At 40.3% G+C, this 27875-nt stretch overlaps 2 protein-coding genes across 4 annotated transcripts in view; both read right to left on the bottom strand.

Moving 5' to 3' along the window:
• Positions 1–314: 314 nt before the first annotated feature.
• Positions 315–19875, bottom strand: P32 (complement C1q binding protein P32). The gene is made up of 5 exons (XM_071679130.1): positions 19525–19875; positions 9677–9824; positions 7929–8128; positions 2990–3075; positions 315–840 (listed from the first exon to the last, which is right to left on the bottom strand). The coding sequence occupies exons 1-5, from the start codon at positions 19724–19726 to the stop codon at positions 691–693; spliced, it is 786 nt and encodes a 261-aa protein (XP_071535231.1). The 5' UTR covers positions 19727–19875; the 3' UTR covers positions 315–690.
• Positions 19876–20718: 843 nt separating this feature from the next.
• Positions 20719–27875, bottom strand: part of LOC139758061 (protein O-linked-mannose beta-1,2-N-acetylglucosaminyltransferase 1-like) — a 72421-nt gene continuing 65264 nt past the window's right edge. For 2 of the 3 annotated variants that reach the window (XM_071679127.1, XM_071679128.1), the window contains exons 9-17: positions 27309–27394; positions 27006–27188; positions 26618–26752; positions 26181–26382; positions 25454–25653; positions 25155–25254; positions 24640–24711; positions 23892–24001; positions 20719–23585 (exon numbers count right to left, since the gene is read on the bottom strand). In XM_071679127.1, the coding sequence (XP_071535228.1) occupies positions 23453–23585; positions 23892–24001; positions 24640–24711; positions 25155–25254; positions 25454–25653; positions 26181–26382; positions 26618–26752; positions 27006–27188; positions 27309–27394 (1221 nt within the window). In that variant the 3' untranslated portion in view covers positions 20719–23452. The remainder of the gene's footprint in view (positions 23586–23891; positions 24002–24639; positions 24712–25154; positions 25255–25453; positions 25654–26180; positions 26383–26617; positions 26753–27005; positions 27189–27308; positions 27395–27875) is intronic. The other variant, XR_011714757.1, reaches the window with a different exon arrangement.

The following is a 27875-nucleotide window of genomic DNA, read 5'->3' as shown; positions in this document are numbered from 1 at the left end:
ATAAGTTATACCCACTAATCGAAAAAATTTTAAGGTTAGTTTGTACTTTTGGCCTGTCAAATTTCTCCTCCCCAGAAAATTTTTTAAGGGTTATTTTTTTTAGGGATATCAAATGCCAGGATCATTAAGGCAGTCACCATGTCAAATCAAACAAAATTTTTTTTTACTGCATTTGGGCCATGATAGGTACCCATATTATTATTAAATTACTAATTGTGGAAATTGCTGTTTTCATGGGTAACCATATTGTTAAAATAGCTTCTTGTGTGAACATATATATTCAGTATTTTTCAATTGTGGAAGGATTCTTAAAATTATTTTACTAGGAAATACACATTTTAATCATTCTCTGTACATATAATGAATTGTCAAGTTTGTTTGAACATAGTAACTGAGGAAGTCAGTCAATAGCAAATCCTCATTTCCCCTTTTCTGCAACAAATATACAAAATTATTACTGGACAGCTAAACTATATTTTTACAAAACTGCCATGCAATTCATTATGGCCTTTTGTGATTTAATTTAAAATGATTCTTGTTTCAACCGAAATTTCTTAACCTCTAAACAAACAATACTATCTTAACAGTATGTAAAAAGCATCCTTCAGTTTAATACAATCTTCCCTACTTCAAACATGGTTTCACAAATAAAAAAAAAAAAATATTGATATCCAGTGTCAATCTTCATATTTACTTCCTTTTGACAAAGTCTTGAACTTGTTGGAGTAATGATGTATATAGTGTATGTTCATAATCAGAGCAAATATTGCTTAACTTTTCAGCAAATTCACTTGTGATTCCACGCTCCTCCAGCATATTCATTAAAAGGTCATACATCATCTGCAAGATAGAAAAAATTCAGAGCATTAAATCACATAATAAACACTAGATCATAGGTAAAATATCCCATATAAAAAGAAAATACATTCTTGGGAACATATCTGCAGTTATAACAGGAACAGTATGTAAACATGCCTACTATGGTGTCCAATCAAAACATAAGAACCCTGTCACTAGCCCACTTAAACCAACATAGTACCACTGCTACCATGAAACTTTTTTTTTTATGCCAATCATGACAGACATACAAAACCTGTTATGATGCCAGCAAAAAGTCCACCACCTTTTTTTATCCAGCTCTTACACCTTAGCACTCTGTCATCTCTCCTTTGGCCTTGGTTCCCAGATGTGTGGGCTTAGAATTGTTAAGGTTCCTGAAATATTCTAGGCCCAAGTTTTTGTCAACAGGGTCTTGATCTGAGACAAGGCACTGATGAGAAGTTGCATGAACCAGCTGCCTAATCATGCACTGTGAGGACCCATTGTGCCAAGAAATCTCGAGCATACCCACATTTTCTTGCTCCTAGCCACGCATCCAGGTTTTCTCCTTACAAAGGTAAGAACTTACCATCTTGAAGTGCAAGTAGAAGAAATACAACCAGCCTTGAAGCACAAGAGGAAGAAATACAATGCCTAGGAGTGAAATTCCCTCTTCCCTCAAAACCGCCCAAGGAACACTGTAGCAGGTTGCTGGTGCTCACCCAACAAGAAACACGTCTCGGCAATCAGATGTATGATGATACCACCTTGAAAACATCATAAGCTTGTTCCCAGAATAAACCTCAGCCATTTATTGCCTTTGAAAATATGCCCATGTGTGTTGGTGGACACGCACCAGTAATCAAAACTTGCCCACATTATCATGAATCTAAACTGAGTGAGTAGGAACAGGCATGTGTCCTTCAGGCTCCATATAATGCTGAAAAAATAAAAATACATTTGAATACAATAACTTGTGTAACACTTTTTGGGAGTATATGGAACTCTAAGATATATCAGTCCAACCTCCTGATGGAGAGGATTCAATATTTTTGGTGGATCAAGCCTAAATGAATACAGTCAACAACATTCAATGTTACAGTTAAATAAGTCAAAACTCAAATAATAGTCTATGAAACCAGTGCCCACCAATTTTTTACATATGAAGTTTCCCATATGATCTCCAATGTATTTTGTATTACTCATTTCTATGAAAGATTTGAATGAAATACATATACTTTCTTGTTCTACTTGTTGATTATACCTCAGAATCAAGCAATCTGTTTACCTTCACTCTGTCCATTCTCATAACGTGGCATTTCATCAAAGATATCCACTTCAACTGCCTCACTCTACTGTAGTCCACATATCAGGTGAGATAGAGAGAAAAGACAGCTACCTGGGTCAGAGGTATGCAGTTTGACAACCATCTAAGTGTTGGCCCACTACGCATCCACCACAAACCTCCCGATACCCAGGCACGCAGGCATATGGTTGGCATATCTCCTTGGTGTTTATGTGAAGCATAATATTTACAGTAAATATTATGCTTCACATAAACACCAAGGAGATATGCCAACCATATGCCTGCGTATCAGGAGGTTTGTGATGGATGCGTAGTGGGCCAACACTTAGGTGGTTCTCAAACTGCACACCTCTGCCCCAGGTAGCTGTCTTTTCTTTCTACCTCACCCGATATGTGGACTGCTGGCATTCTGACAAACATAAAACTTGACAACACTTAGCCGACACAACTCATTCTTCATAACTAGATTTTCCTGCAATGAACATCATGCACCAGCCATGCCTTTAGGCAGCAGCATGAAGGAGAAAAATTAGGCAGAGGTAGTCGACAAGAGCATTACGAAGTAGCCTCTGAAAACACTGCACTAATGTTGCTCTCTGCCAGTGGCCTGTTTAGGGTGAAGCACTAAAGGAAACAAAGTGGCACACTTCACCAGTTATATGAGACAGAAACATTTGTTTGTTGTTAAAGGTGCTTTCAAACTAAATTTTCAAGCAAATTATTACAAATCCTAGCTCTTTTTCTGTGAAGTTAAAGAAAAAACTATTTAAATCAAAACCTTGAGAAATGTTCACCAAGTTTTGAATGCCCTCTATAAACAATGCTAAAAGTTTTATGAAATACTTTTACATATCAGGCGCTTACCCCATCAAGGATGTCTCCTGAAACACAGTAAGTATCCTCAGTCCATTCTCCCTCATACATCGTCAGCTCGTTTATGCCAAACACATCTGCCAGGAAAGGAAACCAATTACTTGGAAGTTACATAATACAGCAAGTTCTTAAGTAATTTACTGAAGAAAAATTAAGGAATGATGAGAACACTAGTAGCATACACACAGTAGCCAATAGGATGGCTCTAGTTATCAGAACACTAATCGTGTAATACCCCCTTCCTGGCTCCTCTTAACTATTACATAAGCTGGCTTTTTATCCCTAGGTGATGCAGTAACAGTTATTCAGTCTTGAGGAAAAATTTCTGCTTCTATTTCTCACATAAAATTCCCAATGCACATCAAATCAGAGGTTTATTACAAATCTGAACTATACTCATTTTAGGATTACTACTTTCCCCATTTTTCTAACATGTTCCCTGACTTACACTTTTCCTCAAACTTACACAGCAACAGAAAAACCTTTAACATGTCTGAAGGAAAATATTAAGAATATATGGTGTGGGAGGCAAGTTGTTAGCAGTGAAAAGTTTTTATCGATGATGTATGTGTACGAGTAGGAAGAAAGAAAAGTGATTGGTTCTCAGTGAATGTCAGTTTGCGGCAGGGGTGGATGATTTCTCCATGGTTGTTTAACTTGTTTATGGATGGGGTTGTTAGGGAGGTGAATGCAAGAGTTTTGGAAAGGGGGGCAAGTATGCAGTCTGTTGTGGATGAGAGAGCTTGGGAAGTTAGTTGTTGTTCACTGATGATACAGCGCTGGTCGCTGATTCGGCTGAGAAACTGCAGAAGCTGGTGACAGTTTCGTAAAATGTGTGAATGAAGAAAGTTGAGAGTAAATGTGAATAAGAGCAAGGTTATTAATTAAGTACAGTGGGGTTGAGGGACAAGTCAACTGGGAGGTAAGTCTGAATGGAGAAAAACTGGAGGAAGTTCTAGGGGCATTGAAAAATGTGTGGAAGGCGAAAACATTATCTCGGAAAGCAAAAATGGGTATGTTTGAAGGAATAGTGGTTCCAACAATGTTATATGGTTGCGAGGCGTGGGCTATAGATATAGTTGTGTGAAGGAGGGTGGATGTGCTGGAAATGAGATGTTTTAGGACAATATGTGGTGTGAGGTGGTTTGATTGAGTGTCATAATAGGGTAAGAGAGATGTGTGGTAATAAAAAGAGTGTGGTTGAGAGAGCAGAAGAGGGTGTTTTGAAATGGTTTGGTAACATGGAGAGAATGAGTGAGGAAAGATTGACAAAGAGGATATATGTGTCAGAGGTGGAGGGAATAAAGAGAAGCGGGAGACCAAATTGGAGGTGGAAAGATGGAGTGAAAAAGATTTTGAGTAATCGGGGCCTGAACATGCAGGAGGGTGAAAGGCGTGCAAGGAATAGAGTGAATTGGAACGATGTAGTATACCGTGGTCGATGTGCTGTCAATGGATTGAACCAGGGCATGTGAAGTGTCTGGGGTAAACCATGGAAAGTTTTGTGGGGCTTGGATGTGGAGAGGGGGCTGTGGTTTCAGTGAATATACATGACAGCTAGAGACTGAGTGTGAACGAATGGGGCCTTTGTTGTCTTTTCCTAGCGCTACCTCACTCACATGAGGGGGGAGGGGGTTGTTATTCCATGTGTGGCGAGGTGGCGATGGGAATGAATAAGGGCAGACAGTATGAATTATGTACATGTGTATATATGTATATGTCTGTGTGTGTATATATATGTATACATTGAGTTGTGTGAGGTGGTTTGATCGAGTAAGTAACGTAAGGGTAAGAGAGATGTGTGGAAATAAAAAGAGCGTAGTTGAGAGAGCAGAAGAGGGTGTTTTGAAATGGTTTGGGCACATGGAGAGAATGAGTGAGGAGAGATTGACCAAGAGGATATATGTGTCGGAGGTGGAGGGAACGAGGAGAAGAGGGAGACCAAATTGGAGGTGGAAAGATGGAGTGAAAAAGATTTTGTGTGATCGGGGCCTGAACATGCAGGAGGGTGAAAGGAGGGCAAGAGATAGAGTGAATTGGAGTCATGTGGTGTACAGGGGTTGACGTGCTGTCAGTGGATTGAAGCAGGGCATGTGAAGCGTCTGGGGTAAACCATGGAAAGCTGTGTAGGTATGTATATTTGCGTGTGTGGACGTGTGTATGTACATGTGTATGGGGGGGGGGGTTGGGCCATTTCTTTCGTCTGTTTCCTTGCGCTACCTCGCAAACGCGGGAGACAGCGACAAAGTATATAAAAAAAAAAAAAAAAAAAAAAAAAAAAAAAAAAAAAATTGAGTTGTATAGGTATGTATATAGGTGTGTGTGGACGTGTATGTATATACATTGTGTGGGTGGGTTGGGCCATTCTTTCGTCTGTTTCCTTGCGCTACCTCGCTAACATGGGAGACAGCGACAAAGCAAATAATAATAATATATGTATACATTAAGATGTATACGTATGTATATGTGCATGTGTGGACATGTATGTATATACATACATGTGTATGTGGGTGGGTTGGGGCATCCTTTCGTATGTTTCCTTGCACTACCTTGCTAACGCGGGAGACAGCGACAAAGTATAATAAAAAAAATATAATAAAATAATGTCTGAAGGAAGCTCATGTATTATATTCACATAATGTATTCACATGAGATTTACTGGTGTATGAATCAGTATAACCTTATAATATAAACAAAACAACTGAAAGGATCACTTGTAACTAGAGATTTCTGCCTTGTTTAGGGGGATCATGCAGCTCTAAGGCTGCAGTACATTTAGTACCAGGAAATAATGGACTTCTAGGAGAAAAATTTAACGAAACTACTCTTTTCCATCCACTAAAAATGACACAACCTTGCCAAAGTTGACTTCTAACTTTCAATGTAAACTAATGCAGGCAAATGTCCAGCAACATTTAACAACAGGGAACACAAGAAAAACTAGAGATGGGGCACGCAAGATCATTACCACTTATCTAAAGGTTATCAGTACACTGGGTTTTTATTCAATCATTGGTATGTTTATTGTGGTAGGTGAGGTGGGGGCATATTTTTCATTTGATTTTTGCCTTTGATCAGTCCGTTCCTTTACAAATGAACAAGCTGCTATGATTAGCAACAATGCCCCCTCACGTTATCTTATCACCGAGTCAAGATGAATTTTACAAAACTTCTTCATGAATCTTACACTTAGTATAAATGGTTCAGTAGAATCAATTAATTTTGTTCTGTATATTGGGTAATCAAGAGTACTGACGAACTAGAATGAATCTTCAAAGGGGTTGTTTTGGAGTTTATGTCAATCTTCTTTGATAATGATTTAAACAGCAATTTACAACTCATCAGTGAAAGGTAAGTAAATTTATATTATGTCAAATCAACAAATACGTAATTACTTGTATATACAGTGTCAGCAAAAAATCTTCTCTGCCTCTCCATACATATTCAAAGGCAGTGTCACATTTGCATTTTATTACTGTCATCTCTCCTTTGGCCTTGAAAATCATCTACAGATGTCTGGATAAGGAACTGGCAAGGTTCCTGAAATATTCTAGGTCCGTGTTTTGGGTCCATAAGGTCTCCATCTCCGGAATAAGGCAAAGCACTGATGAGGTGTTGCAGGAAGCAGCCACCTGATCATGCACACTGAGTGCACCCACATTTTCTTGCTTCCATGCAAGATTTGGGTTTTTTCCACTTAGAAAGGTAAAGAGCCAACCATCTGAAGCACAAGTGGAAGAAATACAGTGCCCAAAACTGAAATTCTCAAAATGAAAGCAGCCTGGAAGGATATTGATCATTTCCCCTCAAGACAGTCTGAAGTACAATGAAGTGTGTTGCTGGTGCTCACATCTTTTGAAACACTAGTCTCAGTGTGATCTGAGAGCATTATATGCATTATATTGCCTGTGAAAATATATGGGGGGGCTGACAAGATTCTAGTAGACACAGTCATAACAGCTACACACTGATTTTGGAACACCAATCAGATGAATCCATGTTTTCCTGGATTCTTCATAATGGTGTTATTAGGGGAAAAAAAAAAAAAAAAAAAAAAATTGGTCAGGTGGGTCTATTTTTTATGTTCTTGAGTCTGTTCAGCCAGAAGAAAGAACTAAAAAACATATAATCTACTATCAATAGTGACCATGAAGACATAGAAAGACCAACAGCTGCAGAGTTTTAAGCTTGTTAGCTAAAAAGGAGATTTTTGAGTCAGACACACAAAGGTTGACAGTTCAACTCTAAAGGATCTACCTTAAACATGGATGGCACCAAAAGAAGATATTAGTAAAGCAGGAGGTTCTTTATCTACCAGATGCAGTAAAAGGATGAGAATTTTGTACAACCCAATCATCTTTTTGAAGTTTTCTTTAAAGTTAATAGAAAACAATAATCTATTTAACAGTGAGACCATCAGTCTTATTCTTTTGAATCCTTGTTAGGTTGTCTGGTAAAAGCTAACAAACAATACAGGGTACACGTTTTTGGCTCAAATAATATACACAAATGTTTCATACTTAAGGTACAGTAATTTGACAAAATAATGTAGATATAAACATTTTTTTAGAAAGAAAACCTGCACTTAATAATGAATGAATTACTGACGTTTTCACTCCAAAAAACATTGTCTGCAACAACTGTCAATATTCAAACTTTCCTCAGAAAATGCCTATTACACTGTAAGTTTTGAATATATCTATATAATCTTTAACTTGTTTACGCTAGAGTATATGAAACACTGTAATTTACGTTAACTTCATTAAAATGCGATATGTATCAGTTACCATGGGTAACATACACACACTGCTGATGATTTATCAACTCCCCATAGCATCTAATGAATGCATTTCAGAATGCTTGAAGAGCTGGTTAAAACTGATTTAAGGTGAAATACCACTTAGACAATTTAAAGCTTTCACTAGCTTACCTTCTATATGATCCTGTCCTTCTACCACATCACCAGGTGTTGTGTAAGAGCAGGTGAAGGACATTACTTTTGGGCCAACTTGTATGTCTACTTCAAAGCTGGGACGACTCTTGAGGACTGCTTCGTCAGGTTGGTCCACAGTTACTTCTGCTGTTTCATCAGAGTCCACAGTGTGATTCACATTCAAGGTAACTGTAATTCTAAGAAAGATCCCCTTGTAATATATTAAAATTAAAGTTAAATGTTTATGCTTCACCCATCTAAGAAAATAGGGTGTAACAAGCACAATAGTTCCCCAATTCTTCAGACACTGACCACACTTAATTAACAAACAAATATCAAACATATATTGGTGAAAGATGAAGAATTCTGCAAATCATCTGCACTACAAAACAAATAAGCATATGCATCAGCATGTATAAAATAAAGATAAGAAACAAGTTTTACTCTTTTTCTTTGCTCACTGAAATAAATCCATCAAGTAATGATATCTATGCAGCATTTTATTTAAGAAATTTAAAGCATTTTCTGCACACGATTTACTGGCCTAATTTTTCTGCAAACAACAGAAATTAATCTTCTTACTTTCTAATTGCTACAAGTACATTAGCAGAATTATCTTCTAAAGGAAATGTTTAAAATTCATCTCCATTTGAATCTTTGAACAAAGGTATAAATCAACTTGAAAATTTAGTTCTTTTGTCTTACCAGGAAAAATATCTAAAAAATAAAACCAACATAAACATCCTATTTAACTTCTTCCATCAAACATTCTATTTAACTTCTTCCATTGACTGAGTTGTGCATGTTTAGTGATATATCTATTTTAACACTTGGAATTTTCAAAAACAAAGAATCACTTATTAAACTTCCAAACTCACTTTCCAAATACAAAGAATCACTTCCTAAACTTTCACACACACAAGTCTTTTAGTCTTTTTCATTTCTCTTTTGAGAGACAAATTACACAATTATTATGACATTAATTTGTCTTCTGTGCTCTTAACTTTTGGTCTAAATTGGAATGATATGGTATACTGGGGTCAACAATGCTGTCAATGGACTGAACCAGGAAATATATGAAGCATTAGGAAAACATGGAAAAGTCTGTGGGGCCTGGTTTGAATAGAGGGGCTGCAGTTTCATTGCATCACATATAACAGCTAAAGAATGGATGTGAGTGAATGCAGCCTTTCTCTGTCTGTTCCTGGTACTCAGGAACTTGCTAATGTGGGAAACTGATCAAGTAAAGAAAAAAAATCTTTTTTATGTATGATACATTAAGTGCTTCCTTTTCAATGTCGAGGACAGGGTACCTTCAGCAGAACCAAAGCTTAACAAGACCATAGTATTCAAATCCTTTTACTGAGACAGTCCCCCTGCTCATGTTTCTAGTTCTTGTCAAAAAGAGAAACACGAGCAAGAGCAGTCTCAAGGAATGGATTTGGATATCTAGGTCTTGTAAGTTTTGGTTCAGCTTAAGGTATCCTACTCTCAACATGGAAATGGTACCAGGAATTCTAAGTATCTGAAAGGCAGATGTATTATACATTAAAAAGAACAGGAAGGATAATATAAAACAAGTAATGAAATACAGAGTCGATGCAATGATGATATTTGTACTTGCTTCACTTGATAATTTTTCTTCCTGCAAGAGCAACAGAATCTTTCTGTTTTTTCTAGACATATCATTAGGAGCTCTGATATCACTGTCATGCAACTAAAACCCACTGTGGATTGGTACTTACTTTTCATCGTGGAAATTCTTTGTGAGAATTACTTCTGCTTCTCTGACCTTGATGGAGAAATCATCAAGATGTGAAGGAATATTGTCTTTCTGATTTTTCTTCTCTGCAACTATTTCCTCCTGCAGAAATTCCACCAGCTCACGGTCTCCTGTACAGAGGGGCAAAGATCATCACCATCAATAGTTATATTCATGAGTGCAATCTGAGAGAAACCACGTGTGTGTGTATGACTCAACATCTACATTGCCTAATTTCCTTACAAAAGGAGAGGAAAAAATAAAAAAAATTTGTATGCCATGATACTTTGTTTTTACTTAATATTCACAGCAGGGGTCAGCAACTCTCATTTTATTTCACATATGTAGCTAAGATTTTCATACATGTAGCTGAGAGAATAACACAATAACACAAAATATATAGTGTGCAGCTGGCAAGCTTGAGAAAGCAACCACATCTGATTTCAATGATTGCATTTTTGGTACACAATAAACATGATTGAAAGAGGCACAAGTCTCGGGAGAAGGGTGAATGATTTTTAGATTCTTTTTTATGCTACTAGGACAAACATGTCCAGCTTTTCTTAGCCTTTATCAATTATATGTTATTCAGTACTGGAAAAGGACCTTCAGGGTGCCTTTTTAAACACCCATATATTGCACTAGTTCAATGTTTGTTATGGTTATCAAAATGTATGATATATTTCTAAAATTCTAGTTACTCAAGTTCTGATCACTTAAGGTAGTTTTTGACATTACATTACACACTAACCATGGGAGGCAGTGGCTACTAATCAATGACTACAACTAGGAAAGCAGCTGACTACATCATGAAAACTGCAATCCTGAATGTATATATTATACTATTTATGATAATTAATCGCTGTCTCCTGCGTTAGCAAGGTAGGGCAAGGAGACAGACGAAAGAATGGCCCAACACACTCACATAGACAAGTATATACATGCACGCCCACACATGCACATATACATACCCATACATTTCAACGTATACATACACATACATATATACGCATGTATATATCCACACTTGCTGCCTTCATCCACCTCCCGTCGCCACCCCACCACACATGAAATGGCACCCTCCCTCCCTCCCACGTGCGCATTAGGTAGCGCTAAGAAAAGATAAAAAAGGCCACATTTGTTCACACTCAGTCTCTAACTGTCATGTGTAATGCACTGAAACCACAGCTCCCTTTCCACATCCAGGCCCCACAAAACTTTCCATGGTTTACCCCAGATGCTTAACATGCCGTGGTTAAATCCATTGATAGCACGTCGACCCCGGTATACCACATTGTTCCAATTCACACTATTTCTTGCACGCCTTTAACCCTCCTGCATGTTCATGCCCCGATCGCTCAATATCTTTTCCACTCCATCCTTCCACCTCCAATTTGGTCTCCCACTTCTCCTCCTTCCCTCCACCTCTGACACATATATCCTCTTTGTCAATCTTTCCTCACTCACTATTTCAATACTCTGTCCTCTGCTCTCTCAACCACACTCTTTTTATTACCATACATCTCTCTTACCCTTTCATTACCTACTCGATCAAACCACCTCACACCACATATTGTCCTCAAACATCTCATTTCCAGCAAACCCACCCTCCTGCGCACAACTCTATCCATAGCCCATGCCTTGCAACCATATAACGTTGTTGGAACCACTATTCCTTCAAACATACCCATTTTTGCTTTCCGAGATAATGTTCTCAACTTCCACACATTCTTTAAGGCTCCCAGAATTTTCGCCCCCTTCCCCACCCTATTATTCACTTCCGCTTCCATGGTTCCATCTGCTGCCAAATCCACTCCCAGATATCTAAAACACTTCACTTCCTCCAGTTTTTCTCCATTCAAACTTACCTCTCAATTGACTTGAGCCTCAACCCTACTGTACCTAATAACCTTGCTCTTATTCACATTTACTCTCAACTTTCTTCTTTCACACACTTTACCAAACTCAGTCACCAGCTTCTCACATGAATTAGCCACCAGTGCTGTATCATCAGCGAACAACAACTGACTCACTTCCCAAGCTCTCTCATCCTCAACAGACTGCATACTTGCCTCTCTTTCCAAAACTCTTGCATTCACCTCCCTAACAACCCCATCCATAAACAAGTTAAACAACCATGGAGAAATCACCCACCCCTGCCACAAACAGACATTCACTGAGAGCCATTCACTTTTCTCTCTTCCTACTCGTACACATACATTATATCATCGATAAAAACTTTTCACTGCTTCTAACAACTTAACTCCCACACCACAGATTCTCAATACCTCAAATAATATATATATATATATATATATATATATATTATTTATATTTATCATACTTAATCAATGTCTCCCACTTCAGCGAGGTTGCTCAAAAAGAAACATACGAGGAATGACTCAACCCATCCACATACACACGTATATACATAAACGCCCATATACATACGTGTGTATTCATACTTGCTGACCTTTTGGAAAGATGGGCAAGTATGCAGTCTCTTGTGGATGAGAGAGCTTGGGAAGTGAGTCAGTTGCTGTTCGCTGATGATACAGCGCTGGTGGCTGATTCATGTGAGAAGCTGGTGACTGAGTTTGGTAAAGTGTGTGAAAGAAGAAACCTGAGAGTAAATGTGAATAACAGCAAGGTTATTAGGTACAGTAGGGTTGAGGGACAAGTCAATTGGTAGGTAAGTTTGAATGGAGAAAAACTGGAGGAAAGGAAGTGTTTTAGACATCTGGGAGTGGATTTGGCAGCGGAAGGAACCATGGAAAAGGAAGTGAATCATAGGGTGGGGGAGGGGGCGAAAGTTCTGGGAGCATTGAAGAATGTGTCGAAGTCGAGAACATTATCTCAGAAAGCAAAAATGGGTATGTTTGAAGGAACAGTGGTTCCAACAATGTTATATGGTTGTGAGGCGTGGGCTATGGATAGAGTTGTGCGCAGAAGGGTGGATGTGCTGGAAATGAGATGTTTGAGGACAACAGGTGGTGTAGGGTGGTTTGATCGAGTAAGTAATAATAGGGTAAGAGAGATGTGTGGTATTAAAGAGAGTGGTTGAGAGACCAGAAGAGGGTGTTTTGAAATGGTTTGGTCACATGGAAAGAATGAGTGAGGAAAGATTGACCAAGAGGATATATGTGTCAAAGGTGGAGGGAACGAGAAGTGGTAGACCAAATTGGAGGTGGAAAGATGGAGTGAAAAAGATTTTGAGAGATCGGGGCCTGAACATGCAGGAGGGTGAAAGGCGCGCAAGGAATAGAGTGAATTGGAACGATGTGGTATACCGGGGTCGACGTGCTGTCAATGGATTGAACCAGGGCATGTGAAGTGTCTGGAGTAAACCTTGGAAAGTTCTGTGGGGCCTGGATGTGGAAAGGGAGCTGTGGTTTCAGTGCATTATACATGACAGCTAGAGACAGTGTGAACGAATGTGGTCTTTGTTGTCTTTTCCTAGCACTACCTCACGCACATGTGGGGGAGGGGGTTGTTATTTCATGTGTGGCAGGGTGGCGATGGGAATGAATAAAGGCAGACAGTATGAATTATGTACATGAGTATATAATATGTATATGTCTGAGTATATATATGTATATGTTGAGATGTATCGGTATGTATATTTGCGTGTGTGGACGTGTATGTATATACATGTGTATGTGGGTGGGTTGGGCCATTCTTTCGTCTGTTTCCCTGTGCTACCTCGCTAACACGGAAGACAGCGACAAGCAATATATATAAATATATATATATATATATATATTTACTATTTATTTTGCTTTGTCACTGTCTCCTGCATTAGTGAGGTAGTGCAAGGAAGCAGACGAAAGAATGGCCCAACCCACCCACATATGCTTGTATATACATACACATCCACACATGCAAATATACATACCTATACATCTCAACATATACATATATATACACACAGAAATATACATATATACACATGTACATAATTCATACTGTCTGCCTTTATTCATTCCTATTGCCACCCTGCCACACATGAAAATAACAACACCCTCCCCCCGCATGTGCGCGATGTAACGCTAGGAAAAGACAACAAAGGCCACATTCATTCACACTCAGTCTCTAGCTGTCATGTATAATGTACTGAAACCACAGCTCCCTTTCCACATCCAGGCCCCACAAAACTTTCCATGGTTTACCCAGATGCTTAACATGCCGTGGTTAAATCCATTGATAGCACGTCGACCCCGGTATATACCACATCGTTCCAATTCACACTATTTCTTGCACGCCTTTAACCCTCCTGCATGTTCATGCCCCGATCGCTCAATATCTTTTCCACTCCATCCTTCCACCTCCAATTTGGTCTCCCACTTCTCCTCCTTCCCTCCACCTCTGACACATATATCCTCTTTGTCAATCTTTCCTCACTCACTATTTCAATACTCTGTCCTCTGCTCTCTCAACCACACTCTTTTTATTACCATACATCTCTCTTACCCTTTCATTACCTACTCGATCAAACCACCTCACACCACATATTGTCCTCAAACATCTCATTTCCAGCAAACCCACCCTCCTGCGCACAACTCTATCCATAGCCCATGCCTTGCAACCATATAACATTGTTGGAACCACTATTCCTTCAAACATACCCATTTTTGCTTTCCGAGATAATGTTCTCAACTTCCACACATTCTTTAAGGCTCCCAGAATTTTCGCCCCCTTCCCCACCCTATTATTCACTTCCGCTTCCATGGTTCCATCTGCTGCCAAATCCACTCCCAGATATCTAAAACACTTCACTTCCTCCAGTTTTTCTCCATTCAAACTTACCTCTCAATTGACTTGAGCCTCAACCCTACTGTACCTAATAACCTTGCTCTTATTCACATTTACTCTCAACTTTCTTCTTTCACACACTTTACCAAACTCAGTCACCAGCTTCTCACATGAATTAGCCACCAGTGCTGTATCATCAGCGAACAACAACTGACTCACTTCCCAAGCTCTCTCATCCACAACAGACTGCATACTTGCCTCTCTTTCCAAAACTCTTGCATTCACCTCCCTAACAACCCCATCCATAAACAAGTTAAACAACCATGGAGAAATCACCCACCCCTGCCACAAACAGACATTCACTGAGAGCCATTCACTTTTCTCTCTTCCTACATACATTATATCATCGATAAAAACTTTTCACTGCTTCTAACAACTTAACTCCCACACCACAGATTCTCAATACCTCAAATAATATATATATATATATATATTATTTATATTTATCATACTTAATCAATGTCTCCCACTTCAGCGAGGTTGCTCAAAAAGAAACATACGAGGAATGACTCAACCCATCCACATACACACGTATATACATAAACGCCCATATACATACGTGTGTATTCATACTTGCTGACCTTTTGGAAAGATGGGCAAGTATGCAGTCTCTTGTGGATGAGAGAGCTTGGGAAGTGAGTCAGTTGCTGTTCGCTGATGATACAGCGCTGGTGGCTGATTCATGTGAGAAGCTGGTGACTGAGTTTGGTAAAGTGTGTGAAAGAAGAAACCTGAGAGTAAATGTGAATAACAGCAAGGTTATTAGGTACAGTAGGGTTGAGGGACAAGTCAATTGGTAGGTAAGTTTGAATGGAGAAAAACTGGAGGAAAGGAAGTGTTTTAGACATCTGGGAGTGGATTTGGCAGCGGAAGGAACCATGGAAAAGGAAGTGAATCATAGGGTGGGGGAGGGGGCGAAAGTTCTGGGAGCATTGAAGAATGTGTCGAAGTCGAGAACATTATCTCAGAAAGCAAAAATGGGTATGTTTGAAGGAACAGTGGTTCCAACAATGTTATATGGTTGTGAGGCGTGGGCTATGGATAGAGTTGTGCGCAGAAGGGTGGATGTGCTGGAAATGAGATGTTTGAGGACAACAGGTGGTGTAGGGTGGTTTGATCGAGTAAGTAATAATAGGGTAAGAGAGATGTGTGGTATTAAAGAGAGTGGTTGAGAGACCAGAAGAGGGTGTTTTGAAATGGTTTGGTCACATGGAAAGAATGAGTGAGGAAAGATTGACCAAGAGGATATATGTGTCAAAGGTGGAGGGAACGAGAAGTGGTAGACCAAATTGGAGGTGGAAAGATGGAGTGAAAAAGATTTTGAGAGATCGGGGCCTGAACATGCAGGAGGGTGAAAGGCGCGCAAGGAATAGAGTGAATTGGAACGATGTGGTATACCGGGGTCGACGTGCTGTCAATGGATTGAACCAGGGCATGTGAAGTGTCTGGAGTAAACCTTGGAAAGTTCTGTGGGGCCTGGATGTGGAAAGGGAGCTGTGGTTTCAGTGCATTATACATGACAGCTAGAGACAGTGTGAACGAATGTGGTCTTTGTTGTCTTTTCCTAGCACTACCTCACGCACATGTGGGGGAGGGGGTTGTTATTTCATGTGTGGCAGGGTGGCGATGGGAATGAATAAAGGCAGACAGTATGAATTATGTACATGAGTATATAATATGTATATGTCTGAGTATATATATGTATATGTTGAGATGTATCGGTATGTATATTTGCGTGTGTGGACGTGTATGTATATACATGTGTATGTGGGTGGGTTGGGCCATTCTTTCGTCTGTTTCCCTGTGCTACCTCGCTAACACGGAAGACAGCGACAAGCAATATATATAAATATATATATATATATATATATATATTTACTATTTATTTTGCTTTGTCACTGTCTCCTGCATTAGTGAGGTAGTGCAAGGAAGCAGACGAAAGAATGGCCCAACCCACCCACATATGCTTGTATATACATACACATCCACACATGCAAATATACATACCTATACATCTCAACATATACATATATATACACACAGAAATATACATATATACACATGTACATAATTCATACTGTCTGCCTTTATTCATTCCTATTGCCACCCTGCCACACATGAAAATAACAACACCCTCCCCCCGCATGTGCGCGATGTAACGCTAGGAAAAGACAACAAAGGCCACATTCATTCACACTCAGTCTCTAGCTGTCATGTATAATGTACTGAAACCACAGCTCCCTTTCCACATCCAGGCCCCACAGAACTTTCCATGGTTTACCCCAAACACTTCACACGCCCTGGTTCAATCCATTGACAGCACGTTGACCCCGGTATACTACATCGTTCCAATTCACTCTATTCCTTGCATGCCTTTCACCCTCCTCAATGTTCAGGCCCCGATGACTCAACATCTTTTTCACTCCAACTTTCCACCTCCAATTTGGTCTCCCACTTCTCCTCATTCCCTCGGCCTCTGACACATATATCCTCTTAGTCAATCTTTCCTCACCCATTCCTTCCATGTGACCAAACCATTTCAAAACACCCTCTTCTGCTCTCTCAAACACTCTTTTTATTACCACACGTCTCTTACTTACTCGATCAAACAACCTCACACGACATATTGTCCTCAAACATTTCATTTCCAAAACATCCACCCTCCTTTGCATAACCCTATCTGTAGCTCATGCCTCTCAATCATATAACATTGTTGGAACCACTATTCCTTGAAACATACCCATTTTTGTTCTACAAGATAACATTCTTGCCTTCCACACATTCTTCAATGCTCCCAGAACCTTCATTCCCTCCCCAACTCTGTGATTCACTTCCACTTCAATGGTTCCATCCGCTGCCAAGTCCACTCCCAGATATCAAAACATTTAACTTTCACTTCCTCCAGTTTTTCTCCATTCAAACTTACCTCCCAATTTGCTTGTCCCTCAACCCTACTGAACCTAATAACCTTGCTTTTATTCACATTTACTCTCAACTTTCTTCTTCCACACACTTTACCATACTCAGTCACCAACTTCGGCAGTTTCTCACACAAATCATCCACCAGCAATGTATCATCATTGAACAACTGACTCACTTCCCAGTCCCTCTCATCTACAACAGACTGCATGCTTGCCCCTCTCTCCAAAACTCTTGCATTCACCTCCCAAACCACCCCACCCATAAACAAATTAAACAATCATGGAGACATCACACACCCTTGCCGCAAACCGAAATCCACTGGGAACCAAGCGCTTTCCTCTCTTCCTGGTTCCGAACCATTGTTCACATGCCTTTCATCCTTGATAAAAACTTTTCACTGCTTCTAGCAACTTACCTCCCACACCATATATTTTTAAAACCTTCCAGAAAGCATCTCTATCCACCCTATCATATGCTTTCTCCAGATCCATAAATGCTACATACAAATCCATCTGTTTTATAAGTATTTCTCACAAACATTTTTCACAGCAAACACCTGATCCACAAATCCTCTCCCACTCCTGAAGCCACACTGCTCTTCCCCAATCTGATGCTCTGTACATGCCTTCACCCTCTCAATCAATACCCTCCCATATAATTTCCCAGAAATACTCAACAAACTTATGCCTCTGTAATTTAAACAGTCACCTTTATCCCCTTTGCCTTTGTACAATGGCACTATGCATGCATTCTGCCAATCCTCAAGCACTTCACCATGATCCATACATACACTGAATATCTTACCAACTAATCAACAACAAAGTCAACCCCCTTTTTTTTTTATAAATTCCACTGCAATACCATCCAAACCCGCCACCTTGCTGGCTTTCATCTTCCACAAAGCTTTCATTACCTCTTCTCTGTTCACCAAACCATTCTTCCTGACCCTCTCACTTCACACACCACCCCGACCAAAATACCCTATATAAGCCACTCTATCATTAAACACATTCAACAGAGCTTCAAAATATTCACATCTCACTTCATCAATACTTGTTATTACCTCCCCATTTACCCCCTTCACTGATGTTCCCATTTGTCTTTTCGTCTAACAAACCTTATTTACCTCCTTCCAAACCATCTTTTTAGTCTCCCTAAAATTTAATGATACCCTCTCACTCCAACTCCAAGCTAGGTTCCCATTTCATCGACTAGCCCCTTCATAATCCTCCTAGCCATCAGGTCCCTTCATAATCCTCCTTGCCATCAGGTTATCTAAATTTAAAAGAGAAAATAATTACCCAAATGAAAAACTCAAGCTGTTTGTTCCTTCTTTCAATACCAAATGATAAATCCATAAATGGAGAATAAAGAAAACAAACCTGTAGCACATAACCTCATTCTGTTTATATTTCACAAGTGTATTACTCAGATCTACATTAATGAACACCCTGTTTTCCCTGATCTATGTGATCCCCACTACTATCATCTCATGTCAGTAAATAAAACATAATGCTCCAAATGAATTTCTGCTACTATAGTTGTACTATAAAAACATTAAACAAGCAATGCAGAACAATATCAATGGATATTCAAGGACACTAGCAATGTGGAACTAAACTGGTAAAACATCTTGTGCAGCAACTGTTACCAAGCATTCTTCACCAGATGGCAGCGATGACATCAGTCACTTATGTCAGTCATACAAATGTGCTTTTGGTTGAGCAGAAACATCAGAGCCATATGGGCAACTATCATTTTTCATTTATAATCCCATGACCCTGCACAGTCCTTATGCAAAGGCAGGTGAAGTATTCATCAGCTGTTTATTTCTACAACTGTTTCACCTCATCTCTAATAACCCTACATTTTCCCTTATATTCATAGCCCTCCCTACTACCATATCTTTAAGGTCAAGCGTAAAGAATAAGGCCAAAATCCCACTCCGTTCCTCTAAATTACATAAACTAAACCTCATTAATACAATGATATGCTTTTTCCTTTCACATTCATATATCTCGGGGAACTTTCAACGACATATCTACCCGTAATACCCAACTACGGATCTCCTTTATTACTGAGGTAAATAAAGCCTACCTCTAGTGTGCATGCCATGGATGCCGCAGCCACAGGAACAGAGAGTAGAGCTGGGAACATTGCGTTCATTACGGTTGGAAGACAAAACAACCAGACTACGTGTAATGGCTCTGGAAGGAGTCAGGGTTCCATTCACCCTCAGACCTGACAAACTACGTGGCTGGAGGCGGCACAGAGCACGGCTGAAGATATTCATACTCATGATAAAGTGCACACAGCTGTTGACCAAGAAGTTTGTGAATTAGATGCGAGATATGAACATAAGGTCTTTGTATAATATCACTTTTAAGGCAGCCGTGGGGCCATGTAACACGTGAAATTCGTCAACAGCAGACGATGCCGGTTCTTGAGGGGGCGTAGGGATAATACCTTTATCATTATACAATATAATTATACATATACACATCTAAATATAAAAACTTTAAATGATTTTGTATATATACATATGAAATCAAAATCTTAAAATCCTTTTTTCATATACTAAGGTTACCAATTAAATTGTGGATTTTTTTTTTTTTCCGCTGTTAGAGGATGCCGTTACATTTCAGGCGGGTGAGTTAAAATTAGTTTCAAAGTAACCATAGAAAAAGATATATCTAAGGTCTGTTACTTAAAGCCTTAACCCGTTTCTATTGAAAAAATCATCCGGATTAAATCTTATAAATATCTATATCTAATCTGATTTTTCTTACTGTTCCATTACTGTTGTCATAAAATCAATGTAGTTAAAAATATCAAATGAACTATCATAATTGTTATACTGTAACCTTACCATAAAGCATTATGAATAAAGGGTCAGCAGCCAACCGCAACATATTTAAGCTTTTTCAGTCCCCATTGGCACTAGCTCATTGCTAATATCCTGTCAATATAAGTGTTTTGAATGAGAATTTCATTAATACTTAAAACAAACAAAACTTCTTTGAAAAATTATGCCAAAGTCAAGTTAAAACGCAACCCACCCCTGTATTCAAGGAAGGCAAAAGATAGGTGTCTCTCTCTCTCTCTCTCTGAAACATTGCTCTTGAGACACACTCATTCCAACCAGAGCGACAGTGCTTGAGGCAAACTAATCCCTTTATGCAGAAGGGGCTCAATGACTTTGGGGACCCTTGGGAAGAACCTCGCGCGGGCCTAAAAAAAAATAAATGGTGTATTCAATATAAGATTTACCCAAAATCATTAAACGTAATGGAATTTATTTCAATTTATTTTCGGTTGATGAAAGTATGATCTCATGCATATTAAAGTTAACAGAAAGGTACAACTAGTAGATATTCACGTAGTAATCGGACTAAATCTAAATGCTTAAGCGATTATCTTAGTTCTAATAAACAAATAGGAAATGGTATGGATTACAAGAAAATACATAATACAGGTTGGCTCCATCATGTAGCGATAGGTGCTGCCTCCGTAACATGAATTTATATTATCAGCAGCTTAATCTAAAAAGGGATATACCTATTCTGGACACGAAGTGATTTATGCTTAAGTGGTGTAGGTTCTTTTCTCCATCTATTGTTATGTCCCATCATTGTACAAGGAACAAGAAGCTGGCTTACATAGCAGGGCTCTAATAAAAGGTAGTTAATTATAAATTGTGACGAAGACAACGTAAACTACGAATAGGAAAATATACTATACATATCAAAGTTCATTTAGGCATAGATTAAACACAACCTATAGTAAGCTAGTTTATAAGGTTACTCACAGACGCACCTCATACACATAGGTACATGAAGGCATATACATTCAAAAAATGCAAATGTTCACAAAGATACACCTCCATATCATGTATTTACTATCGTGTCCATGCATGCTCGTTTCATATATTCATAATCATCCCATGAACAATTTTTATGAAAGAGTCCTGGGGTTAACCCACGATATTTTTCTAAATGCTCCTGAAATCCAAGGCTGCGCTCCTTCCAGTAGCAGGGTAATGTAGACTCCTTTGGAGTGAGAAGTTCTTAGACGAGACTGGGCCCCCAGTGATACAGCTGACGGAAGGTGACTTTTCATTCTCGGTGTAACTCTTGTACGCTTGGACACAAAACAGACATTACTAGCGGACAGAAACCTTGGGCAAACGTTAATAATAATAATAATAATAATAATAATAATAATAATAATAATAATAAATATAATGATAATAATTATTATTAGTATTATCATCATAATTTGGTAAGGTAATGAAAGGAATAATTACATAATAAATAACGTACTTTGGAAAGTTATTAAAAGGTAACACTAACAGATGACCACAAGGTGGGCAACTTAATAATGGGCAAGAATTTCATGACATATTTATTCATCTATTTTGCTACAACATTCTCTGTGAACGAGACGTAGCCTCTTCACCTGGGTTACGTTTGGTTTCAATGTTCCATTATCCGCTGTGTGATGTTAGCCTCCTCGAAGCTGGACTTGTGAGTCTAGGCTCTTACTGTCACACGAACCTTGTGGTAATACCGATAGTGTTTTAACCTTGGTCATAATTCAATATGCTTTTAAAGAGCTATTGAAATCATAACTTTCGTTAAATTCTGAACGTTTGCTCAAGCCTTCCATAAAACAATGAACAACATGTAAATGATAATATTCACCTGGGAATATCTCATTCTTATCTTTCGCCCAACACTACCTACAACGTTTGCGGTGTGTCGTGCATATCTCTCACTATGGATTTTAACGTTCTACGTTTCCAATGACTATCTAACAAGAAAACGGTATATGAATATGAAGAAAATTTTGATAATTTGTTAGAAAGACAAAAAAGAGTGAAAATGTGCTAAATAAAAACATGTAAGGCTCACAAGCGTAGCAGCGCGAACGTTGCGTGAAGCTGACGGGAAGATGGCGCAGGTGGGAGGTGGCAGTGGGATACCCCGGCGTTATGTGGCGCTGTTCTCCCAAATGCTTGGTATGCGTGTGCGCCTCCAGTCTTGAACCCTACTTGAGGTCTGCGTGCGAAATTCGCCTCACGGAATATTTGTGCGGAGTTGTGAGTGATGGGGTAGCGGCATGGAAACCTGAGGCGGGCTGGCAAGACAGTGAAGGTTGGCAAAGATGTATAGAGTGGATGCGCGGCTTAGCGGCGTCTTGAGCGACGCTGAGGAAGGAACGTATTTCAACCACAAAATTCAGGTAATCGGTGTTTTACGAATGTTGGAATGCTTCTTTACCGACACAAATGCCCGAGTGACTGCGATCTTCCTCAGGAAAAACACTTTTTTCTTGTAAAGTTTTGACAGTCGGTGTGAATATCGCTGCGGCTCAAGGATTCGCTCCATTTATCAAAGGAAATTTAAGTAACTACACAGATTTGCAGTTGGCGATATGAAGGAAGGCAAGACTACCTAGTCCAAAGAATTAAGGAAAACTGAGATTAACAACGAGGATAAACAAACAGTTTACGCCATCGAAAACCAGTGGGGTCTACGGACCTAGGCTTAGAGTTTGTCGACTCCAATCAGCTTAGAATATGATAAACACATATGCATCATTCCTTGTATATACAAGTTTCCGAGTTTGTACATAAAGTCCACATGCCTCAAAAAAAAAAAAAAAACCTCAAGGTCGACACCATCGAAGGAGGTACACGTTATGCAGTGAAGTATCAACGCTAGGAAATAATGAATTTAAAATGAAATTAACGATAATGTGATCGCGATTCACTAGGTGTGCATAGTATGTCCCACCCCAATATCTTCCTATGTGGGTACATCAGCCCTAGGACCAACTCTTTATCATATATCTCAGAATATTGATAAAGTATCTAGGTGCTGATAATACACTAGCTGGTAGGTAACTAAAAAGAAACTCGGTGAAGAACTCATTTTATACCATATATCTGTCTCCTGACGCTTTGAGTGTAGTCACAGTACTCAGTTATCTTTAGCAAGGTTTTGTTTGTGCCGGAGTGTGACTAGGTGGCTGGAGGGGCAGAAGATGGGTTGGGAGAGGAGGATGGAGACGTAGAGGAGGTGGGAGTGGTCGAGGTTGTTGTGGTGGTGGTGGGCGGCGCCGTCACCACCTTGTACTCGGCTGGCTTCAGGTAACTGCCAGGGTGGAAGATAGTGCCATTAACCTGAGTTAATCAAAATCCGAGTGGAAATGCCAGACTGAATTATGTTTAATAGACAATCAATGCAGTAATGCACACGCTACCAAGTGATGATATGAGACAATAACTTAAGAGAATGATAGGCTTGTGAACTTCAGATAACATTATGGTTCACTTTATATCTACAATTATCATTACATCCAAGGCCACTGGTAGTGTAGGTGCTATCTGTACCTCAGTTATCTTGACCATAGACAGTGTTATAAAATTACTAATGTAACAACAACAAATTGTTTATTACCTGTATGGCGAGAGAGGAACAGCGACGATGGTCAGCCAGTGGCCGTGGTAGTGGAACTGCCACACGCCCTTCCAGCCCGCCTCTGGGTACAAGCTCCACGTCCGGAGACACTGCCAACACGAACAACTTTTTCTTATTGACAACGGTGAGAAACCCACGTCCGGAGACGCCGCCAACACCGTCGAGTGCATTCTTATTGACTACGATGGCAAACCCACGTTGGAGACTGCCAACACCATCAGACTTATTATTAACAACTGACAAAACCACGTCCGGAGACGCTGCCAACACCATCAGACTTTAGTCTTATCGACAACAGTGACAAACCCATGTCCGGAGACATTCCCACCACCATCAAACTTGCTGACAACAGTAAGGAGCTCAAGTCCAGAAATATTGCCAACACATAGAAGTTAGACTTCTTGACAACAACAAACCCACGTAAATCGACACACACACACACACACACACACACACACACAAAACACTAGAATGAACCAACATACCACTGATCATATCATACCAGTAGGCATAGTATCATACCAGTACTCCTCTATCATACCAGCGACATGAAGGTCATTTCATCCAACGTTGCGTTTATCGTACCAAACATCGCGTATTAGTTCACATTATACCACCAGTCGCGTCACCGTGCCATTCGATAATGCATTCACGTGGAAAACTATCGGACTAGTGCATGATCATACTGGTATGCTAATGAACGGAGGGATGATATCATGCAACGTACCTCCATGACGTAGTTCATGGCTGCCTCGCTGCTTCGGGAGCCGTTGTAAGAGACGAACATCACCAACGGGTTCTGTTGCAATGGAAACAAGGGGTTAGAACCATACCACCGTTGCTTAACCCCTTGAGTAAGACGATACGGCCCTTGGGTATGGTTTTCCTGACCTTTGATCTGACCCTTACTAAGGGCCACACGTCAAAGGTTAGGCCATCCATCGTACATACGTAGCCAAGGGTCGTGCCGCTGTGTTGCTCAAGGGTGGATATGACAAACGCTTCACGAGTTATGGCACTTGTTTATCTGTGTGAACATCAACAGGTTACGGCAGTGCTACTCGTCTACATAACAGCTGGAGCTACAGCAGTGCTATTTATCTATATAACTGAGGAGTTACATCAGTGCCACTTATCTACATACTTTAGGAGTTCCAGCAGTGCTACTCATCTACATAATGCTGGGGTCACATCAGTGCTACTCTACATAATTTTAGCTGAGGAGATATCGTCCAACCCCACCTCTTTGTAGAGAAGATCATGTTTACAGAAGTCGAAGGTGATGGCTTCGGAAGCCTTCAGTGTCTCTAACAATCTCGCCTCGTATTGGGAAACCTCCAGTCTGGAAATAAAGAGGTTTCTGTATTATGAGGTTTCTATGATCTTGCCTTCAACAGAAACATGGGGAAAAATGAGACCTTCCAACATCTTATGGATGATGTTTGAATATTTGACAATGGGAATGGGAGAAGGAAAGACAATGCTGGTCACCCGTGTTGAAGTCATGAAGTCTCTGGCGCTAACCCAAGAGTTTCTCTCACCTGAGTATTTCCGCGGGAGGTATTTCATAATCTGTAGTGAGGGCGAGGATGTGGTCATTGAAGAAGTTATACTGGATGCCTCCCTCTATCATGACCCCGCGGTATCCCGTGTGTCGGGCCCGAGGGACTTCAGGATACAGCAGCGCCCTCCCACTTACAGCGGCAAGCGCTGACTTTAGCGGGTGATACCATTCACTGGTCTAGTTTGGGAAAGATGGAAAAGAACTGATCAAACCAACAGTCGCTGAAAACACAAACGTGCGTATGGAAAAGATGGATAAACAGTAGGAAACTAGATGTACCGGCCACTTTCACACAATAGTTTGTCATTAGAGTTGTAAAGAATATGTAAAAAAAAAATTATAATAATCATTCTTAGTGCCGTGTCGCGCAGCAGAATAAAATGTGGGCAATATTCCTGTCTTTCTAGTTCTACGTTTCTCTTTTGGTACACGTGTAAAAATGTCCAGGTAAAAGACAGCCCAGGCGACGTGCGTAATGCTACGGGGGTCAAGGCACTGGCGTTTAATTGTCAGAATGAAGCAAGTCGGACCGCAGGAATAATGTCAGGGGTGAGGTAAGGCAGGCTACAGGTGTGTGTCAGGGACGAAACAAGAAAGAAGACGAGTTTAGTTTCCGGGATAAACGTCAGGGTCGAGATAGGCCAGACTACAGGCAACGGCAGTAAAGGCGGATATCCACCAGGCGAGAACACAGATGCACTCACGGCATTAGCCACGGGCCAGCTGGGGGCCATGTGGTCATGGACTGTGCGGGCGGGAAGGAGTAGTGCCATGGGGTTCAGCTCGTCTGTGCGGTACACTGCGGTCAGCGAGTTTGCTACGTCTCTGTGCCCATAGTAGTTGAAGGAGGAGATGCCGAGCACCATGGGGTCCCTCTCCAACACCGGGGCCACAGCGTGCAGGAACCTGATCGGATAGTGTTTAATTATTATGTTCAAGGAAATACAAGCAACAGCCTAATACGGTAATACACAGGTAATATTAACTGAGACAATAAGTATCTAAATGTCTGGAAAATATGAGTATTTGGGTAGATTATTTACATACGCTACAGAGAAGTTGCGAAAGTTTCAGCAAATATTCCATATCTAAATCAGATTTGGGACTCTACTGCTATTTTGCTCGTGGCGCTGCCACTTACTTGAAGATGTCCACAGAGACCTGGATGTCGTCCTCCAGCAGCAGGATGTGGCCACAGGTGAACGGCGGCAGTGTGTCCTCAGGCAGGCCACCCGCTGGCACGGTATTACTTGGGAACTTGGCACTCACCACGTCCCTAGTGACGACACACCTCTGCTAATAACTTAGCCTCGTCCAGCCCACTCACCAGCCTCTAATCTACAGCACTGTCTATGTATATCATCGTCATAATTCAGGGAACACAACAACATCAAAAGCTTTCATGCTATAATTCCCTCTAGACCTTGTCTTCATTTGGCAACTCTCAACCTTTCGTTTCACCTGCAAATCCTATTTGACCCCAAGATCGTGTATCACATCTGAAGACCTCTTGGACCTTTGTGTCTTACCTGAAGACCCTTTGAACCTTGTGTCTGATGTGCTCCTTAGAGGAATTGCCGAGTGCCTTTTCAATAACCAGTTGGACGCCGAAGAGCTTAGCCACGGCGTTGATCTCGCGGTTGAAGGAGTCCCCGTACACAGCTACATGGTCACGGTTCAGCCCAGGAGCCTCCCAAAGGGCTTTCAGCGTCCTGCAGGAAACACACTCCGTTTAAGCTTGACATTATGTAGTTAACACTGTACAACTATATGCTGTGTTGTAAGATAACCTCTTCTAATACAGTGGGCATCATGCTCGCTATCAAACTCACTTGTACAGGTAATGAGATCTCTCCGTCGCTAGGATGACCACGCCCAGGTCCTTGTACAGCTTCGTCTGCGCCAGCTGCTTGTGCAACTGGAAGGAGAGGCACAGTTGGGTTAAATGATAGCAATTCTAAAGTGTTGATAACTGAACTCTGTGATATGACTTTCTGAGCTTTGAAGATTTGTGTAAAATGAATATTTTCTGAGCTAACTTTGTATAAAGATTCGACACAATCTTTTTAGATAGTTTAAGTAACTGTTGTCACAAGAATAACAACCCAATAACCATTTTTTTTAATAACGCAGAGTAACTCTGGGCATGAAACATATCGGTAAATGGTCCTGTGGCTTCGATAAATAAGCGACCGCCTTGGTTCCAACGCCAAAATCACTCACTGTAAAGCAAATGTGCATTACCTGCTATAGTTAGCAAGAGATGAAGGTCTCCTGAGCAAACCTGGCTAGCTTTTATGATGCCAAAAGAGATGAAGACGAAGTGCATGCGTTAGTGAGGAAGGCTGTATGCAGGAAGGTGAGTGTGTATATGAAGGTTTCATTAGCATGTGCATAAA

This window comes from Panulirus ornatus, chromosome 29 (assembly GCF_036320965.1).
Source record: "Panulirus ornatus isolate Po-2019 chromosome 29, ASM3632096v1, whole genome shotgun sequence".
In the NCBI taxonomy this organism is placed as follows: domain Eukaryota; kingdom Metazoa; phylum Arthropoda; class Malacostraca; order Decapoda; family Palinuridae; genus Panulirus; species Panulirus ornatus.
This window is presented reverse-complemented; position numbering and strand designations above follow the sequence as displayed.

Coding starts and splice junctions, on each gene's coding strand:
- P32 (XM_071679130.1), bottom strand. CDS start 19,726: ATGAGTATGAATATCTTCAGCCGTGCTCTGTGCCGCCTCCAGCCACGT. Junction 9,825..19,524: donor CCATGGCATGCACACTAGAG/GTAGGCTTTATT, acceptor CCCTCTGTACAG/GAGACCGTGAGCTGGTGGAA. Junction 8,129..9,676: donor AAGAATTTCCACGATGAAAA/GTAAGTACCAAT, acceptor GATCTTTCTTAG/AATTACAGTTACCTTGAATG.